Source organism: Notolepis coatsorum (genome assembly GCF_963971535.1).
Source record: "Notolepis coatsorum genome assembly, chromosome: 4".
NCBI classification, from domain to species: domain Eukaryota; kingdom Metazoa; phylum Chordata; class Actinopteri; order Aulopiformes; family Paralepididae; genus Notolepis; species Notolepis coatsorum.
The window spans coordinates 144621044-144642406 of record NC_140168.1 but is presented as its reverse complement, the minus strand read 5'-3'; the positions used below and the strand labels follow the sequence as shown (position 1 = coordinate 144642406).

Sequence of the window (21363 nt, the reverse complement as noted above, 5' to 3'; positions counted from 1 at the left end):
AGTAATTTCCAAAGTTCACATGGTTTGTTTTTGTTTTCCTCAGTTTTGTCATTGATGAAATTTCTTTTTTGCGGTTTTGATCATGGTGTTTACGTCTGTTTCTTTGAATTTTTTGTTCAACCATGTGGGCTTGGAGTTCACTGTTTGAGCTTTTGGAAAGCTTTGTCTGACTTTTATGAAGTTCAGAGCATTTTTTGTCTCTGGTTTTCATAGCGGCCAGTATTTCAGTGTGCATCCATGGCTCAGCGCGATTTTTAACCCTGGTGGTTCTTAGGGGTGCCATGTTGTTGAGTATTGTTGTGAATTTGGTTTTGAATCCAAGCCATGTTTCTTCAACCTGTGTACCACTGAGTTCATCTGACCAGTCCAAGCTCCCCAGTTCTAGGTTAAAGGCCTCTCTAGAGTAAGTTTTGAGGTCTCTAGATGTGACTGTTTTGTGACAGCCGGGCAGCCGGCCTTCTGTTTTAGCTTTTTGCGGGTACAGAAAATCATATAATGATCACTTAACCCCTTTATTGGAGATCATGGACTTGTCAGAGGTCAAAATGAGGTCAATGGTGGTTTGTGTCGAATCACATACCCCGCTTGCTGGTCGACTGGTGCAACTGCTGGCTGTAGCGTCAGTTGCGTGGATGAAGTTGATCTCGACGGCCGGCGCCGGTGTGAGGAGCGATGCCTCGCTGTTTTGGCCCCGCGACGTGCTGGGCGCCTCGATTGTGAACCCCGGTTCATTCCCTCTCGCTGTGGCCTCTCATGGGTTCTTTTGCAGAGGTGGTAGAGGAGGAATGTTGCCGTTGATCATGTCGTTAGCCGCCGTCTGTGTGGGTAGCAGTTGTTCTGTTGTGCTGGCGAAGCTGGCCGCCGCTTCTTGGGTCAGCAGATCCAACTGTAGTCTCTGGTTCCGTGTCATTACGGGTCCAGGGTTCTGGTGTATGTCACCCGACATGAGCAGATATAATAAAAACATTGATTTCTTATTACACTTGCCAGTCGGGGGTAATTTCTTTCATTCCGGATTCGCAGTAAGTACTGTGTGGATAGTCGTGGCTCCGAAGGCTGGATGTTTCCTCTCCATGCCCGTTAACAAGTAGAAGTCGCAATGGGACTGCTGTTTAGCGTTTTCGCTACCCTCCAATTCTGTCTGGAGTTGTTGCTTGAGTTGTGAATTCAGGTACAAGTCCATAATCCACAGGAGGGAAAGTAGAAAATGCGCAAAATACCTTTTTTGTTGTTGTTCTGTTTCGTTGGTTGCGTTGGTTACGGGAGCTGGGTAAAATGCGACTGTCCATGTTGGAGCCGGAAGCGACATCTCCATAGACTTAGACTGGTGGCAGTGATCAAACATTGATGGATATAAGCGTGGCAGTTAATGTGTTAAGGTTAGGGTTAAGGTTAGTTAGGGTTAGTTGGTTAAGGTTATGGTTAAGGTTAGGGTTAGGGTTAGGGTTAGTTGGTTAAGGTTAAGGTTAGGGTTAGGGTTAGTTGGTTAAGGTTAGGGTTAGGGTAACAGCCTGCTGGCGCGATTGTTAGGAGTAACGCGATTGGCGCTGAAAAAAACGTCAGTGGCCAATCAGATCGCGCAAACCAAACGCAGAACTGCAACTCTGTTAGGGGGCCTGTACTGTGCGTCGGGGGCCTGTACTGTGCGCTGGGGCCTGTATTATGCGCCTGGGGCCTGTACTGTGCGTTGGGGGCCTGTACTGTGCGTCGGGGGCCTGTACTGTGTGGTGCACTACTGCGCATGCGAGAAACAAAGTAACATATAATATAGGACACTAGAAACATAAAGTAACATACGGAACATAAAGTAACATACGGAAAATAGGACCTAATGTCAAATATTTTTGTCTTAAACTGAATATCAATTGGATTAGGAGTAACCAAATAAAGCATTCAATGCAACCTATTGTCTATAGACTAGAATTGTTATCTTAAACTGTATATCAATTGGATTACCAGCCCTGACTGTTACTCTAAACTTAACCTCTTCTGGATGAGGGCCTAAACTTAACCCTTAGACTAGATTAGAATTACTTGACTTTGTTTCTCGCATGCGCAGTAGTGCACCGCACAGTACAGGCCCCCAACACACAGTGCAGGCCCCCAACGCAATAGGGTATATCTGCAGAGCCGCAGCCTGCCTTTGTCCTTGGCTGCAGCGTACCATAGTGTGATGGAGGTGAGGATGGACTCAATGTACCTATAAATACTAACTAGATAGTTGATGATAAACATTTAATTTCATTATCTGAAATATTCTAAAATCTAATTGTTTTACCCTGTGCACCCCAGACACAAACTTTGGTTACAATTTTAATAATTTTCTAGAGGTTTAAATTGCTGGGGTGAAATTTACCTCAAGGAAACCAAATGTTTCAGTTTTCCCCACCCCCCACCCCACTTACCCAACCTCTTCCAATGTACAGTTTCTTCCCCCTCAAATGTATATACTCTCTTTTTAGACTATTTTTGTATCACAAACAGTGCTGTATATTTGTAGATCTGGTAAGTCATAAATGTATAGATGTAGTAGTATTGTCTATCTGTATGTCATGTATGTCATATATGTTATGATTAATTGAAAATGGGGGACCCTGATGTAAACAAGACGAAAGTCTTTCTCTGGTCTGCATCCCCTTAACAATTGTGTGTATTGAGCTGTACTGTATTGTACCCATTCTAATCAATCAATCACAAATGTAACACAAGACGATGTTGTGTATGTCGTAAACAAGGAGAGAGAGAGAGAGAGAGAGAGAGAGAGAGAGAGAGAGAGAGAGAGCGAGCGAGAGAGCCCCCCCCCCCATCCGCATGCCCAGTAGTAGTAGTAGTACAAAACAAGGTACAAGCCACGACGCCCCGCCCACGCACAGTCAAACCTAGTCTAAACTAGGACTAAACACGTTTCGCAATTATGCCACAACAATGTGGAACGCCCTACCCAAAGCTGTAAAGGAATGTGAATCCCTGCCCACATTCAAAACCGCTCTTAAAGAGCACCTACGGGAGGCTGCAATTCGAAACTGGCCACCGTAAATGCCCAAAACCCCCACCACCTCCTAATAGACAGTCTCCTCCCCACCGCATGTATATATTCCCTCCCCGCCGTATGTATATTTCTCTCCCACCCACCCACCCCCTCCTAATGTACAGTCCCCTCCCCATCATATGTATATACTCTGTCATTTATGTCCCTATGCCATAAATGTCATGTATGTTGTGTATGTCATAAATGTCTATATGAATTGAAAATGGGGGACCCTGATGGAAACAAGACAAACGTCTTTCTCAGGTCTGCATCCCCTTAACAATTGTATGTATTGAGCCGTACTGTATTGTACCCATTCTGCAATCTGTTAAATAAAGTTTTCATTCATTCATTCATTCAGTCCAAGCCACGAAGCCCCAATCTCAAACCTAGTCCAAGCCACAAAGCCCCGCCCAAACGTTGGGCTTGCGGCTCTGCAGATATACCCTACTCCCCCAACGCACAGTACAGGCCCCCAACGCACAGTACAGGCCCCTCCTATGTATGGGGCTGCGGCACTGCAGTTTTTTTTTTTTTTTTTTTTTTTTTTTAACTTTGACCAGACAGCTGGTTCTTTTTAGCGTTTATCGCTTTTTTTTTTTTTTTTTTGGTCAAGCGTGACCGACAGAAACAGGTTGAATGGGATATAGATTAGGGGAAGACACTCTGAGAAAATACGGCGAGTCCGGGAGTCGAACTCGTGTACCCCAGATCCGTGACGCGCACGGTTGTCCCCGACGCCGAAGTAGCGCCGAGATACGCGGTGAGCTACTGGAGCTCCCACGGCACTGCAGTTTTATGCTATTGAATACCCACGCCCGAGCTCACACTGCGCATGCACGCTCACCCTTTAATTCTAGGCTCAGGCTGCCGGACCACGAACACAGAGAGACCTATGACAATAATGTCCAAAGCGATGAGAGTTTGATGTTTGGTCCGCATCGTGTCTTTGAAACTATCTCTCTGGAATGGTTCTGTTCTGTATCCACGCCACCCTGTACTTGATCCTGCGGGCCTGGCTCCGTTATATATATGTCGAACCCTGTTCTGCTATCTGGTGGCACGCCACCGCGCACAGATTTACGCCCGAGTTATCTTTTTTTTTATTTAATTTTGTATCCTCTCTTTCTCCGATTTTTTCTCTTTTTCTCCCCATCCCAATTTAGTCGTTATGCCAATTCCCCCCTCCCCTACCTGGTCGTTGTGCGCATGTTCCCCCTACTGGTCGGTACAAGGGAACCCTGAAGTCCACCACATGCTTCCTCCGACACATGTGGAGACAGCCAGTGGCTCTCTTCTCACCTGGCAGCGAGGACTCTCGTTGGTGAAGCGTAACACGTGGGAGGTCACGCTGCCTTCACCATTTCCTGCCTTTCGCTGAGCAGGCGCCCAGACCTGACCTGTAGGTGTCGCTGTCCACAACGCCAGATTACCACCCACGACTTCCCTCCCGCTAACTCAGCCAAACGAGTTAGTATGATGACCGGCCCAAGCCGCAGGCAATGCTGACTCCGGGAGTCGAGACCGCAGCCTCTTGCATTGGTGACGAGCGCAATCTCCGCTACGCCACCCGACCGCCCTCGCACGAGTTATCTTTACGAGATTATACAAGGGTGTTCATAAATATGGTGTTTATATGCAAACCATTAGATAAATAGGGACTCCAGAGTCGATAAAAAAAAACTGCAGGTTTATCATTATTGAAAACACCAATTGGATGCAATCAGGATGAGAAAGGTTTTCCAACCGTTTTTTTTCCCGTCAGTTGAGAAGATTCCGGTGACAAGATAGTTAGTAACACATCAACGGCGCCTCTTAATTGGACGATGCTTCTGTTGAGTGCAAAATATATGATTCTTAAACGGGTAGTTCAGATTTTTTTAATACTAGTTGGAGCACAACCCATGCTATTCCTCATGCTAGCTCCGGCTAGTTAGTTAGCCACAAACCAATGCAAAGTCAATGGGGTCGAGCTCCTGTCTGTCTGTACAAGCTGACCGAAGCTCACTGACAATTTACTCCACACACAGTGCACACAAAGGAGATTTCAGTGAGCTCCAGTCAGATTGTACAGACAGGAATCGACCCCATTGACTTTGCATCCGTTCGTAGCTAACTAGCCGGAGTTAGTATGAGCTATGAGGAACAGCGTGGGTTGGGTCTTACCAACATCATCATTGGTAAGAAGGAAAAAAGTAAACTATCCCTTGGAAACAAAAGACTTGCTGTGTGTGAACAAACGTGTAGGCAAAATGGCTGCTTGGCTTGGTGGCTTTTGTGCAGTCCAGCAGTGATTGGTGGTTATTTTAAGATAATATAAGATAAGATATTCCTTTATTGATCCCCTTGGGGGAAATTGTCATAGCAGCATGGGGGAGGGGGAGGGGAAGTACAGGTATGGGCAGGGTAATAGAAAGACATAAATATAGGCAATAAAATTTGATCTGAATATAAAAATATGAGAAAAATAAACAGTGTAAACAAAGGTGCAGATGAGGGTCTGTATTCCCTATTGGTTATATTATATGTTACAAAATAAATATTGGCAATAAAGAATTTCACAATTTCACATTAGTACAGTATGACTGGTTTGTTTTCAAACCTTGTGTTCACATCCCTGTCTGGGACGTCCTGAGATAAGCTGTGAGGGCTACTGGAACTTCTCGTCACGAAGCGTGTGCACAATCTTCTAATCTCTGGATCGATAACCTTTGGAACCTCTCTCTCCCTCTCTCAAGTATATACAATCTCGATTACAGTTGTTTCCACTGCCATAAATCCATCTAAATGGAGTTTTATTTATTTAAAGAGGCGTTTCACTTTGGCGTCTGTTCGCAACGGTTAGGCCGGGCAAAACTTGGCAGTTCTGGGAGCCACTGTGTTAAATTTAGCCCAGTGAAACTAGAGCACTATGACCTATGTGCAGAGGTTCACCGAGAGGAGGGGGGGCGGGGGTATAATGGGGTATGGAGGTTTAAGTGTGTGGTACAGGGGGGGGGGGGCAGAGAGACGGAACGTGAAGCAAGCGGCCACCGGTAAACATGGCGGCTTGGGTTGTTTGTGCTGATTAATCTGGCGAGGAATCAGCACCAGCCGAAATGTCCGCCTGAATGACAGGGACCGTCATGCAATACAAGGTATGCCAGTATTGTGTCACAGAAGCTTGGCTTTGTGTTGTTTAACATAAAAAGAGCATAATCATTTTCGACTTCAGACTAGTCCCTAACTTCAGACCATTTGGGGGGAAAAGTCACTTTACATCTGTCCAAACTTAAAGGCCTATAGCCGATGATTAGATTAGATTAGATTCAAAATGTATTGTCATCATACAGCACAAGTACAGTACAACAAAAATAACTTGGGCATCCAACCAGAGTACAAATGTAACAGTAGTGCAACAGTGAAACACAAACATGTCATTACCTGCAATGCCCCTGTATTCCAACCTCCTCCAATGTACAGTTTACATCAAATGTATATACTCTCTTTTTTAGACTCTTTTTGTATCACAAACAGTACTGTATTTGTAAATCTGGTATGTCATAAATGTATAGATGTAGCAGTAGCTGTCTATCTGTATGTCATGTATGTCATATGTCATGATGAATTGAAAATGGGGGACCCTGATGTAAACAAGACGAAAGTCTTTCTCTGGTTTGTATCCCCTTAACAATTGTGTATATTGAGCTGTACTGTATTGTACCCATTCTGCAATCTGTTAATAAAGTTTTCAATCAATCAATCAATCAAACTTGAACAGTAATATATAATGTACAGGTGAGTAAACGGGGTATAAAATATAACTGGGTGTAGTGCTATCATATGTATGTACAGAGTTGTAGTATTTATATGTACAGTGATACAGGTATAAAGACACTGGGGTCTCATTCACCAACGGACTTAAGACAAAAGATCAGACTAAATGTGCTCTTAGCGCCACTTAAGACATTTTCGGACCGATTTTGGGATTCACCAACCGTCCCTTGTCTTGGATTCGGCCCTAACTAAGAGCAGGATTTAGGAGCGCTGAAGAGCAGTTAAGTTGACAGACTGGTGTGCTCCGTGTTCTTAACTCAATCAGCGCCGGAGCGATATGCGTGATGTGTTGTTAAAAGACTGACGCTCTAAAGTATAGGAATACGTGGCGGTGTTTGCAGGACTATAACTATATTCTATATTATAGCTATGGATACAATACTATGGCCCATTTGACATCACCTATCTATCGTTCAATATGTGAAAAATAATACATTTTTCCATCCATACGTTCCTGTGTTATACTGTGGTGAATATAAGTATGGTTTTAGAGTGGTCTAGGGTAATTCCCGAAATGCTGAGTTATAGCCATATACGTCAATTCCACTATAGACGTTGCCGTGTCTTGCTTGTACATGCTATTATTCCGAAATCAAATATCTATATCTATATCATAGGTATTATGTTCCATCATGAATGCATGAAAAGGGGGGGGGGGTCGTTTCTGATTGTTTGATTGTCAGTAACGGCATTCATATTGAACACTAAAAACGCTTATCAGCCCGATCGGTATAAAAGCATTGCAGGATCAAGCTAAAATTGACGTCAGATCGTGCTTACCTGTGATCGGGAGTATTCCAAAAATAATATTCCAATTGTTTGATCGCCATCTGGTACATCCAATGTCCATTTGCTCTACGGCATAATCCACCACAACATATGGGTCGGGATATTTTACGCGCTTCAATGGAACCGGGAGAACCGTTCGCCTCGCCCGACAAGGAAAAATGAAACCCGAGACATTTGGCCGTCCCACAGGCCAAGATACAAGGTTACAAAGGGTGCTCGATACTGCCACCTTGGTGGATGTGGCCGGTATTGCACTTTGGCATTCTCAGGATGATTCCCCATGTTAACCCAGATCCGTGTGCCTGTAATGAATGGAAATATCAAATAAAAGAACGATGGGCGGCCGGGTAGCGCAGCGGATTGAGTTAAGGGCTTTATTTGGGAGGAATCATAGTGAACTCTACAGGCCTCCTTGGAATTAATTAATCATAATTTAAATAAATATGATAATATTTGTATGATAAAAAATTACATTTTATATTTAAAATCATGCCTCAATGACGCATTTGATGTCCGAAAATAAATAATATGGATTCATCTGATCATAGGGCAGCTGGATTAACCATATCTGAACCAGCTATTTTGGACAAATGTATAATTACTTAATTACTCAGATATTCAAACACAATTATGCAATTACTGTGAAATGATTGAAAATAATAATTATTTAATGCCTTCTGTGGCATTTGTATTTCTTATTTGTTAAATATCTGTTTTATTGATTAATTATACATTTGAAAGAATGCAGGTTATACTGTAGCCAACATGCAATATATCCCATTGATTGGTACAATGGGACAAACATTTGTCGTTTTATATAGCTATAACCTGCATTCTTTCAAATATATCATTAATCAATAAAACAGATATTGAAATACACTATGTAGCCTACTACACCAACACTGCAAATGACAGTGGATAAATAAATAAGAACTAAAGCTAATCGTGTGGATATATCTATAGTGGAATAGACTGTATGAATACTCCATAAGTCTTGTTGCGCCACACACACGCACACTGTATAGCCTATACATGTCTAATTAATGAACAGTAGGCTAAGGCTTATATTATTCTAATTACTTGTTTCATTAGGATTTAGTAGATACTATATGCTCTGCCCTATACGTACAGTAAGTACAGTACACATATTAAGGCCGCCAGAGTCAGGCGTACCATACTACTACTACTGTATACTACTATAGCGCAGTATCTGTGATCTCCTAATAAAACAAGTAATTAGAATAATATAAGCCTACTGCATTCATTCATTACGCACGTAGACTATACAGTACTGCGACAATACATTAATCTAATCTCATTTTGATCGGTCGCAAAGCGCTTCCGCTACCTATATCGGCCACCATTTCCACATGCCCCATCATAGTCACTTACTTACTTACGCCTATCGCTCCTTTTGGGGGAGCATAGGCCGTCGACAACAGTTCGCCAGGGTCCTCTGTCCATCATAGTCAGTTGCATTATAATGAGCTGGACAGATGTGTCTAACTCTTGATGTCGTAATTTTTGCGATTTCATTTGCACACAGCTCTGTTGGCTGGCTTTATAAGGAGCTGCCGGAGGCGTGTCTGTATGCAAATGCGGTCAACAGGAACGCGTGTTCATGTTTGTCAATGAGTAACATTCCTCATTGTGGGCATCCCAGTTGGGATAGTTTTGGCCACTATAGGCCTCTCCACACGTTGGTGAATCCGGGTGTAATTGTCTGCGAGTTTGTCTTAGGTGGTTCCAAGATGGTTGCCCTAAGAGAAATCGTATGGCAATGTCATAGTAGGTCATACTGGCCAGCAGCGTAACTAGTAAGAGTATAGGTAAGGGATATGTACAGATATAGATATAGTATATACAGATATGTAAAAAGGATTATATGTAGGTACAGACAGATATATGTATGCACAGTGGCAAGGTGGTTAGCACTGCTGCCTCACAGCAAGAAGGTCCTGGGTTCGAACCCCAGCAGGGGGCCTTTCTAAAGACATGCATGGTAGGCAGGGACTACAGATGGAAACTATAGCTAATTAGCTCAATTCTGGCACATTTACATTGATGTGGAAACTGAAGATGTTCATTATGTGCACTGTCCCTGGGTAAAAAAACAAAAAAAACAAACGTAAACTATATCTGTAAGTATAAATAAATATATATACGGTATATACAGCATTATTGTACATGCTATCATACAGAGTTATATGGGTTGCAGGTGTATAAGTAGGTTTATAGAAGGATTATAAATTATGCAGGTATATTCAGAATTGCAGACAGAGTCACAGATATATATATATATATACATTTATATGCTGTGAATATAAATGTATATACAGTATGCTTTCTAACTATTAGATTCCTATCATAAACACACAAACATATGATATGCTCTTTGCCAGACAATCTGCAACACTGCCAACTATTCAAATCTGAGAAATCAGTTCAACACCACCTACATGTATGCCTGCAGTGCTTACACACCTTTTCATACACCTTCTCATGCACCTTTTCATGCACCTTCTCATGCACTCGAAATTACCTGCCGCGTTCGGCCAATCAGATTCCACGTCGTGCTGCCGTGAAAACCAATGACGCGGCTTCCACGTGGCCGCTCGCCGGGAAGTCGGGATAAAATGTTAGCGGCAGTGCACAGACAACTCTGGATAGAAGAAGGGAGGGGGACGCCACACAGTCACACGTTTATTATTCCAGAGAGAAAGAGAGAGAGAGCATGACCGAAGTCGACGAGCAGATCATCTCCCCACCTTCACCACCACCGGTGGAGGAAAATCCACAACCCGAGAGAAAGATTATAGGTAGGCAATGTAAATGACTCATGCCACTTTAAATACCTTTTAATTAACACTTGTGCGTCGCACTATACATCACTACATTTACTGCATTTAAAACGTCTGCATGTTGTACTTCATTGTTTGCATTCGTTCACTTTGTACTTTAGTTTGTATATTTTGTGCATGTAGTGTTTGGTCTTTATTCTTAACTTTTACTGTATGAAGAAGCACATTCTCAGGGGGCTCATGCAGAACCATGCATGTCACTAATGTACATTATATGACAAACAGAACTTGAAACGTAGAGGAGTTCAAACTTTTGGTGACAGCCAGGACGTTGGTCATCATTGTAATCAATGGCTTAATTGGGCCGAGCTGAGTGACACGAACGAGAACTATTTGGGATAACGTGATACAATTATCCAATCTTTGCGTTGACGAGATACGGTTTGATATTTAAGCCCATGCAAAGTTTATTGTACTGCATGTTGTTTACTGTCGGCAATTTTACCCAGTTTAGTTTTATTTGGAACAACACGTGCCTTACATTTTACGCATGGACTTGTTAACCTTTCACAATTCATTATCCGTGTTCTCCAAGACATTTATTTATATATATTATAATTGTATTTGATGTTTCCCTACCCGATAAAGCCCAGTTTCATTTTAGGAACCTCATGGGGCATGACGTATAGTTACCTTGAATGACCTGACGCGCCGGGTTGAACTGAACAATTAGGAAACATAACTCTACTTTTTTTTTTTTTTTTTAGTTTCGTTTGGATGTAGGAATTTATATGTAGGCCATCTGTGTGGATAATATATTACCATATTTTCCATGTATCACTTGATCACCGTCACGTGCTTTTATGAGGAGGGAGTGCACGCACACACGTGCAGTCATTTGGAGACAATGGAAGCAAATCACTTCTATCTGTTTTAGGCCATTGGCTTTTCTTTATGACTATTCTTTATTTCCTCTTTTAGCCTTTTGGACAAACGTAAAAGTTACTTCATATGAGAACGTATTGGGAATATAATGGGAGGGGGGGGGGGGTGTAATCCATTGCAAGTAGCCTAATTGTTTACAATTGGACATAATTTGATAGAAAGGTGTCCTGTTGGTGTGGAATGTTCAGTTTTGAACACTTCCACATCAGCAATTCTGACCTAATGAGAATGTGATCACAACAATAGGCTCCTGTTGTGTACAAGCCCTCCCTCTTGACCTAGTGGGACACATGCTTTCCTAGTGTTTTGGTTAAAGATTGACAGGCATGGCTCCCAATTCTCATCAGTGACCATGCTAGCTTGGGTATAATTACTGTTGTTAATAAACTGCATGCTTGTAAAGAGTCCAGTTTCTATGTTCTTGAAACGTCTTCATTTTAATATAGCTAGTTTGCATGTGTATATATGAGGTCCTGTTGATGCTAGCTTGGGCATTACTGCGTTACCAGGGCTTTCACTAAACGATGGAAGGGGCCAGTGTATACTGTATACGTATACACTGTACTTAAACAAATACCTTATTTGGAAATGAGGCAAATGGCTTTTTTTTGCCTCCTGGATGGGGTCACAGCCCCCCTTCAGACCGCGTCTCTACTTTTCGTAGCTCCATTTCTGCAGACCCCTCTCTGATTGGTTGAGCTCCATTTCTGCAGACCCTTCTCTGATTGGTTGAGCGAAGCCCCTCTCTGATTGGTTTAGCTCGTCACGCGGTAAAAGGCGGATGTAATGTTATCATATCAAGAAGATAAAAAGAAATGTACTACCAGATTCGCGTATAACGTTATTTCGCGTGACTTCGCGGTTTATTCATAACGTTATGCACATTTCACAACACAGCCAGCTGTCAGAAACTGTACATTGTAACGTTATGTTATTTCACGGCCTGCCCATTTGATGTTCCCATCATATTCAGAAAGTATCACAGAGACTTCTATTGACCAAGGAATTAGTTATTATTAGTAGGACAACATTTCCGTAGCAATTGACCACCAGACTCTTTCTCTAAAGGCATTAACTGGGTTAATTAATATAAATGTTATATTGTAACTGTCTAGTAGTTACACATTGGTTCCGAAACATGTATGTTCCAGGCTGCAATTAAAACTTTGAATCTGAGAGCTCTGGTCAGCGAAGCCGGCGATGCGAGCGGTTTTTAATGACAAACCAATTACATAATCCAACATATGTGTAAAGGCACCCACAACATATTCCAGTTAACGATATATTTTTTTAATGATTCGTTATGGCGTAATCAATACTTCCATGCGTATAAATTGCGTTCGCGACCTCCATGTTTTGGGGCTATTCATCAGAAAACTCGGATCCGAGATTCAGCTCCCATCCGTCGGGCAAGAACTGTGGGTTTTCAGCCTCTCTCTCTGGAGCTTAACGGAGTTTCGACTCCTGGCTAGAGGAGCTTGTCGCGGCTCATGCGCATGCGCACGCTCGGCCAATCAGAGAGCCGTCTGCAGAAATGGAGCTACGAAAAGTAGAGACTCCTTCAGACTACCCCTTGATGCAACTCGGTGCCATCTTGGATTTTTTTTTTTTTTTTGAAACGTCTACTTTTAATATAGCTAGTTTGTGATAAAGTCCTGTTGATGCCCACCTTAAACTTCTTCTATTGTCATTTCAGCCACTTTGGTCCATGGCACAGTGAAATGGTTCAACGTGCGAAATGGATATGGATTCATTAACAGGTACAATGTTACTTTGTGATTTACCACCCCTTCCAACTGTAGGCTGTAAAACTGCCATATATTGTACGATTCAAGCTCATCACTTCGCCTACATTATAGATTGTAAGACCTCACCCCAGGGGGAAAAAAGGATGCGATGAATCTTGGTTAAACGGCTATAGTTTAAAAAAAACTGCAATATGGCACAGGCTGTATAGAAATAATTGTTAAATGTAATCTGAAACTAAAGACTTCTTATATAAATATCTTTGCATCTGGCTTGATGATTTTACATTTTAAATGCACGTTTTCCTATGTTTAGCAGAAGGAAGGTCGTGGGTTGAAGCTGTTTTCGTCTGTTGTGGATTAGCAGACATCGTTTATAGACATGGGCTTTGGACCTTGTCACACTCGCTCTGATGATTGGCTTTTACATTTATACAGTTCCAAGTTTGCACTGAATTAGGAAAATTTGCTTTAGCTTCTGTGCCCCAGGAACATGGAATGTCTTGATATTAGGGGTGGGAATCACCAGTTTCATCACGATGCGATACGATATCGATTCTTTGGACAACGATACGATATTTTCCGATATCACAAGTCTGCCACGATACGATCAGGTGCCTGCGATCGATATGAGACGATATTACATGCCCATTTAACACAATCAGTAACATTTAAATCAACAAAAAAAAGGCAATGGAAATATCATTTGACATTTGAATTTTTGATCTCTTCCAGACATTTAAATGAGAAACTATTGTTTTTAATACAAATATACCTCCTGTTCACTGTTTTTTTTTTTTTTATATTAATATCCTATCACAGCGCTGTATTTTGGCTGGAAAAGGCATATTGGGAGTCAGAAGGTGCAATACCGGCCAGATAGTGGGGCTATCTCGAGAATGCAGTAACCCCCCCTCCTTCCCAGTCCCTAGTGGACCTCTGCTGTCATCTCTATCGCTCTATCAGCTTAGCTTAGTTAGCTCACGCTAACGCAACGTTAATTTCGGTATTTAACGCAACGTGGGCATAAAGGAATGGCGAGGATGGAAAGCATGTTGGATGCATTTGACCCCTTGTGGGGGAAAAAACAACAGGCACTTACTTCGGGCAAAATAGGCGGACTCTGAAGCAATGCTATCTAACGTCTACACACGCTGAGCTGCGCTGAGCTACTGTTGTTGCAGCCGGGTGGATATGCTTACGAGGGGATTTTCAAAATAAGAGTATCGCAATATGAATCGATCTTTTTACGTTGCATCGATCCTATTTGATAATTGATAATAGATCGATATATCGATCTGGATCGATGTATCTTCCCACCCCTACTTTATATGCAGTTTAAAGGAAAACTCTTAACACTTTGGGGAAATTAGCTTATTTGGAATCTACCCTGGAGTTGGACAAGAAGATGCATACCCTTTTTCTTCTCTGTGCATGCAGTAGGAGTAGGAAGACACGCACCGTTAGCCTAGCTTAGCGTCAGTCACTGGAAGTAGGTTCCTCCATTAGCCTAGTTCCAAACATCTTCCTACTCCTACTGCATGCACAGAAGAAAAAGGTATGCTGCATCTTGTCTAACTCCAGGGTTCCCAAAATGTTGATCATCAAAGTGAAGTTTGGTGAAAAAGCAATTATTGCACTATTAATCCCAATAGGGACATTCATCTTTGTTTGATCAAGAGTAACCTTTTATATATATATTTTTTTTTAAGTGTATTTATGCGTTTTATTTCTGTCATTGTAAATGAGAGCGCTCGATGATCCTTCGAGATGAAATTAATGGTATCTATGGAGGACTGATCTCAAGACTTGAGTCAATAACAGATTTTTATTTCTTGCAGGAACGACACAAAAGAGGATGTGTTTGTTCATCAGGTAATTATTAGTTGCATCTCTAATGGTATAGTGGTCTTTCCCAAAGGCTCCAGAACAATGTGTAGATGCATGCTAAACGCCCCTCTCGGGACACGTATAGGACCAAAAGAAAAGAAGTAGGACTATTATTACCAGTAGGTAAAAGAGTAAAGCAACTTAAGCTAAACCACATGTATAACATTGTTAACAACGGGGACCCTTAATATTTGAAAGGTCATGTGGTTATGGTAAGAGCTACATAATCATAACACCAGAGCTGGAATTATGTATTGCATTGTTCCTAACGTTAGGAGTAAGATGACAAGAAGCTCCTTATTATTTTATATTTAATTTTTATTTTTTTACACTGGTGTTGTACTTTGTAATGAACTACCTCTGCCTACCAAGCAAAGTCAAACTAAAAGCATTTTTAAAACAAAGGTAAAGGCTAAATTATGGAAAAAGCAAATGGCTCAGCAGCCATAGGCCAGAAAATCAGATTCCAGGGCTAGAGTAGGGGGGGGGGGGGGTACTGAAACTCTAGTTCTTCCTAGTAGGCTATGTGCTGTGTTATGTCTTCCATCGAGGACCACCTTGGAAATACTTTTTTTTAATTAATGCTTTTAGGTGATATCCTCAGGAATACAAATTGGGGTCATGATTTTGTTTTTATGATGTTTCTAATTTCCAATCAAATAGACAAATAAATAAAAGCTCCTCCCGAAATGTCTAAGAGGAAGGGCATTGATGTCTCATCTGGTGTTTTTTTTTTTTAGACCGCTATAAAAAAAAACAATCCTAGGAAATTCCTGCGCAGTGTGGGAGATGGGGAAGTTGTGGAATTTGACGTTGTCGAGGCACCAAAGGTAAGAATCCCTGAGGCACCAAAGGTAAGGATCCCTGCTTTCCCTTCCAAGAACTCCCTTGAGTTTATCCATTTCCCGTTGCCGTGCGTTTACCCACCTTGGGGCGTCCTGCAGGGCTCCGAAGCAGCCAACGTGACCGGTCCGGGCGGCGTCCCCGTCAAAGGCAGTCGATACGCGCCCAACAAACGGCGCTTCCGCCGCCGCTTCTTCCCCCGCAGTCCCCGGACCCCCGACGGCCAAGGAGCCACCACCTCAGAGGGCGAGGGACCAGCGGAGAACGGAGACGCCGCCACGCCCGTCCTGCAGCGCCGCCGCAGGCCCCGTAGACCACGGCAGGACGGACAAGAGGTTCGGTTTGAACTGGTACTAAAACTCTGGTTGGATGGAATTTTACCACCAGCAGGGGAACTGTGCCTTCAGCCCCAAACCCCACAGAATTAGAGACTGAAATGTTCATTCAAGATTCAAATTTAATGCCGTCGTACAGTACAACGAAAATAACTATGGCATCCAACCAGAGTGCAAATGTAATTGTAATATACAATGTACAGGTGATTAAACTGGATATAAAATATAACACTGTAGTGCTAATCGGATGTATGTACAGAGTTGTTGTGTTTACATGTACAGTACACTATTGTAGTAAGTCGTACTGGCCAGCAGCGTAACTGGTAAGCGATATGTATATAGATAAAAGGGAGATTTATATATTATATACACCATTATTGTACACGCCATCATACAGAGCATTATATGCAGTCTAATCTGCATTTTTCAAGTCTTTATCCCAAAGCCCTCCCATCAGTTGAGACATGTCTCTTTTCTCTGCCAGGGAGACGCCAAAGAGCAGAAGGACACAGTAGCGCCAAACGGCCAGCAGAGACCGCCACAACGCAGACTCCAGACTCCATACCGCAGGTGACTCTGACATCATTACTTAAATTGTCCCATCACACTGTTTCCTGTCTGTTGTCTAAATATAGCAGTGATTTAGGTGAGTGGTGAGGGTTTCTTTTTCTGTCTTGAACATGATTCACTTCTGCATGGACTCTAGATGTCGTGATGATTAATATACCGGGCGTAGCTTTGGTTTCAACATTGGGGGGGGGGTTGGGGCGCCGGCGACACTAAGTGGGGGATTAGGGTGTCCTCCCCAAGGAAATTTAGTGTCAAACGCTTCACTTCCTGCATGAAGACAACATTCGGGTACCTACCGAATATAATGCAGTAAGGCTCAAGTATTCTGATTTCAAATATTTATTCTATAGTTGCAGGTAAGAAGGATATATAAATGTTTTTACCACCTTATTTTCTTTTAGATTAGCTATATTTTGAGGGGACAAATCTACCTCTTAATATTGAGGGTGACATGTCCCCTGCACCCCCCCCCCCCTTAATCTAACTAACCTTACTGTCATGCACTTGTCCTAATATACTAACCTACACTGTAACACTCAACACTTTGATGAACATTGTTACTCAGCTGATAGAGTTGTGCTCTTCCTGATGTCTTGTCGTACAGAACTTGTAAGTCGCTTTGGATAAAAGCGTCAGCTAAATGACTAAATGTAAATGTAATCTACACCTATCATGTCTTTGTCTCTTGTGGACAGCAGGCCTTCCCGTCCTCGCCCGCCACCCGGGGAGCGTCCCGAGGGTCAGCAGGCAGCTGCCCCGACAGACGCCCAGAGCCAGGGAGAGGCCAGGCAGCCCGAGGCCCCTGAGGGCCAGCAGACCAACGGGGAGGTGGCTGAGGGCCTGGGCCAGAAACCACGGAGGCAATTCAGCCGCCGCAGACAGAGGAACTCGGAGTCCTCTAAAGTAAACCAAGAGGTCGGCTATGGATGATGCTGATCTACCCCAGTTCAGATAATGGATTGTAAAATTACATGGGATAGTTGTTGGGAGTAACCCTTATATTGACCCTGTGATGCCAAAATATGAATAATGGCCATATGAATGCAGTAATTTGATATTCTGGGCCGACACTGGCGGTTCCCAGTTAGATTCCCAGACTGCGTGTTGAAGTCTGCTTGAGCAAGCAACTTGACTCCTAATTGCTCTCGATGAGCAGGTTGGCACCTTGCATGGTTGCCTCCATCGTCGGTGTGAGTGAAAATAATTGCAAAGCACTATAAATTTACCATTTGGTATTAAAAAAAAGTGGAACCTGCGTCAGCTTTCAAATGCAGTAGGACCTGGCATAACTATCACTTTAGAGTGGAGGCTCAAGCTGTGTTCTGAAGAAATGCTAGTCCAAGATGCACTGCATTGTAATTTAAGTGATTTTACCACAGGGCACCAGTCCAACAGGTCCTGACTAACTGGCTGGTTAGATTGTGAACCATGACACCTGGGTCCTGCTAGATGTTACATCAATGTGAAGCGGCATTATATTTTTTACATCAATGTGTAGTAAAGCTGCAATATATTTTTAAATCACTCCATATTTTCCGCATTCAGTTAACCTCTTGAGCCCTAGCCTATTTTCTGAAAATCTGCCTAAAAATGCATAAGTAAATGGAAGATTGCTCCACTTCTACAAGGGCCATTTGCATGTTCTTGGTATATAGCGACATCTATGGATCTCTGGGAATGTATTCCCAGTGTCAGAAATACTGTCTGTTACTAGGATTGAGTAAATTGTGATGAAACAAAGGAGAATATAAATTATGATTTTTCTTTGCATCTTTGACAGTGAATAACACCATGCTAAAATGACCAGACATTAAAAACTGCCACTGAGCTTGTTCAGCACCTTATCACGTGTACAAAAAATCTTAAGCAAATGAATAAAGGGAAGAGAATTAAACGGAAGGTTTTGTAGATACAGTACTGAATTTGAAATATTATTATAGAATATCAGGCCTATAAATGACCTTATTATAGCCAACCTTATTATAGCCAAGTCGCACATCTATGGATTGGGCCAAATCTCCTCTTTCCAATGGCAAGAGTTCAATCTGGCTTTAGTATCACCAGGTGTGCAGCAAGAACCGTGAATTAAATTACTTGGAAGTACAGTTACTTTATTATGTAGATTCCTCTGCCATTTCTCATCAGATTGCAATGCCGTTTTTTGCTAGACGTTCACAGAAAGGTAGAGAAACTAACTGCGTTCTAATTTATGCCAATAACGTTCAGTTTTGTGGTAGATAATCCCAAAAAAATAAGAAGTGAATCCAGAAGTCTGATGATTGACAGGGGCTGGCATGAGCTGCGTAGTATCGTTTTTCGAAATTCCAACGTCGAAATCCCAGAGTCTCCTCTACTCGTATGACCACAAACAAAATGGCGGCACACATTTCCTTCCGTCGATATTCGCTACTTTGTGAATACATTTCGAAAACTCATATTTCATTAAACACTTTACATATACACTGACTGCTGGTTTGACAGGGTTAGGGTCTTTACTCTTGGCTACATTTGAAAAAACGCAACATTAATTCATACTGTCTGTAGAGATTTGATGTGATTTATGTCATTTTGGGTCCGGTACCAGACCCGTCGGGGCAAAAGAGGTTAATGGTTAGTTCTTGTTTGTCCACTTATTTTTCATATTAAATGCATTGGATTTGTTTCAGAACGAGACGTCGATCTCGGACCCTGGTACCCCCCCTCAGACCTCAAAACCAGCCGACCTCAAGACCTCCCCTAAAACCTCTCCCGCAGCCTCCCCCCAACCCCCCAAAACACCTGAGGTAAGATCTGCTTTAACTGTTCAGTCTCTTGTTGATGTATGTATACATACACGCACTACTAAATGTACAAGAAATTAAGATTTGTAGTTGTGAGAATATAAAGGTGCTATAGATTTCAGTGGATCTTAATTTCTTGTAAGGTGCATCCCACGTGGAGAAATGGGAAGTAGGGGATGCAGGCAACATGTAAACGACATCATTTTGGACCCGCAAACGTATTTAAATGCATTATCAAGAGTTCTTTCAGGGGGTTGTAATGTGTATGTGACTCTAAAAATCCTTCTCTTTGCTGCAGCAGGCCCCCCCCACGGCGCCATCGGAGTGACTTGGGTGCGAGGGCGGTGTCGTGTGACCCTTGACTAGAGGTGGGACTCCCACACTGGGCTGACTCGCCCCTGGGTTGGGCAGGGTGGGCCGGGAGGGTCTCGGGTGCCGGTAGAGTCTGACGACATCACTAGTTTAATTGGCTATTAAGTTTCTTACAAATGGGTTTATGGTGGCATGGCACCAGTGACTGGATGGCAGAGTCCAGAGGACGAATGGTTCTTTACAGAGACTTGTCCTTAAGAGACGTGTCCACAACCTTATGATAAAGCCTCCTGTTTTAGTACAGGGCTCATTTTGTTTACCAGGCAGCGGAGGCTCCCCTCTGTGCGATCCCAGATTTCTGACCGAAATCTCATATGTTTTGGTGTTTTTAGTCTTAAATGTTAGTGTTTTTCATTGTTCTAACGTCTTGTCCGTCTGTTTTGTCTCCGTCTCTGTCGTCTCTCCTGATCTGTCTCCCCACCCATGTTACTTCCCCTCTCCCTTGCTGTCCTTCTGTAGGGCCCAGGGTTGGTAGACTGGGGGGAACTGGGCCCATTTCACCACTCACGCACCACTGTCCCCTCCCTGGCACGTCCCTCGTCCTCGCACCCCTCCACCCGACCTCACGGCCCTCTCGTATTTAGACTTTGGGAGAGAGGGGGAGGAGCATGGGGCAAGGCGGAGGATGGGACGGAGTTGGGGGATGTGTGTGTATTTAGAAAAACTGGAAGTACATCTTTTGGAGTGTTAAGAATTAAAATCTGCTTGGTTTCCCAGTAATCCTGTAATACCCCCTGGCTAGTTTATTTTAATCGACTGAGATGGGGGCAGAGCCAGTAGTAACTATATATATATATATAATAGAGGAACCAGCCTCAATTTTTAAGTTTGTTGACTAGGGAAAAGCCAACCAAGCAGGTATGCAAGGGTGGTGCATAGTGGAAGTTTAGTTCCATAACCACCCCAAGCAATTTGAAAGACCAAAGCTGCCCCCCCTATTTGCTAATCAAGTCTGGGGGTTGGTTAGATTAATATAGATTTGTCATTTTCTTTTCTACTTTGTCTTATTTTTGTATGCTTCTGGAGGGGATTATGTGCAATGTTATTTACCAAGAAAAAAATTCTTAATAAATTATGTTTGCAAAACTCAGGAACCTGTCCTTGTTTTTCCATTGGTTGGTTACATGTAGTGGAGCAGATAAGTGCTACAATTGTTCAATTTGTGATAAAAGTGTGAACATTGGTATGAGTGGTCTCTAAAGGTTGCTTAACAAGAACACTCCCAGCCACTTCAAGATGGCCGTCCCCTGGATCCTCAAAAGATCTATTTTCTCATATAAATGTATTGGGTTTTTTCATCATGTTCGTTTCCCCCCCTTACTTTCACATGGGGGTTATGGGCACATAAGATACCGGTTCCCATAACAAACACCTAATTCTTTACTTTGTAATGTGGAACAGGTTAGTCTGGGGGGATGGGCACATAAGCCTTTAAGCTACATATAGGTG

General features: G+C 42.7%; 1 protein-coding gene across 5 annotated transcripts; it reads left to right on the top strand.

The window, feature by feature from the left end:
• The first annotated feature begins 10308 nt into the window (after positions 1-10308).
• Positions 10309-20949, top strand: LOC311227196 (Y-box-binding protein 2-A-like). 5 transcript variants are annotated; one of them, XM_084312752.1, is made up of 10 exons: positions 10309-10452; positions 13076-13139; positions 14966-14999; positions 15755-15844; positions 15959-16192; positions 16677-16762; positions 17458-17677; positions 19429-19545; positions 19844-19910; positions 20374-20949. In XM_084312752.1, the coding sequence occupies exons 1-9, from the start codon at positions 10368-10370 to the stop codon at positions 19868-19870; spliced, it is 957 nt and encodes a 318-aa protein (XP_084168878.1). In that variant the 5' UTR covers positions 10309-10367; the 3' UTR covers positions 19871-19910; positions 20374-20949. The 5 variants fall into 5 exon arrangements, with proteins under 5 accessions (XP_084168878.1, XP_084168876.1, XP_084168879.1 ...); XM_084312750.1 differs by having other exon boundaries at positions 19841-19910; XM_084312753.1 differs by having other exon boundaries at positions 17461-17677; positions 19841-20949.
• The last annotated feature ends 414 nt before the right edge of the window (positions 20950-21363 follow it).

Excerpts from the sequence above, each read along its gene's own strand:
- LOC311227196 (XM_084312750.1), top strand. The coding sequence starts at position 10,368 with ATGACCGAAGTCGACGAGCAGATCATCTCCCCACCTTCACCACCACCG. Across the intron at positions 15,000-15,754 it reads AGGATGTGTTTGTTCATCAG|ACCGCTATAAAAAAAAACAA; the intron begins GTAATTATTAGT and ends TTTTTTTTTTAG. Across the intron at positions 17,678-19,428 it reads CCTCTAAAGTAAACCAAGAG|AACGAGACGTCGATCTCGGA; the intron begins GTCGGCTATGGA and ends GATTTGTTTCAG.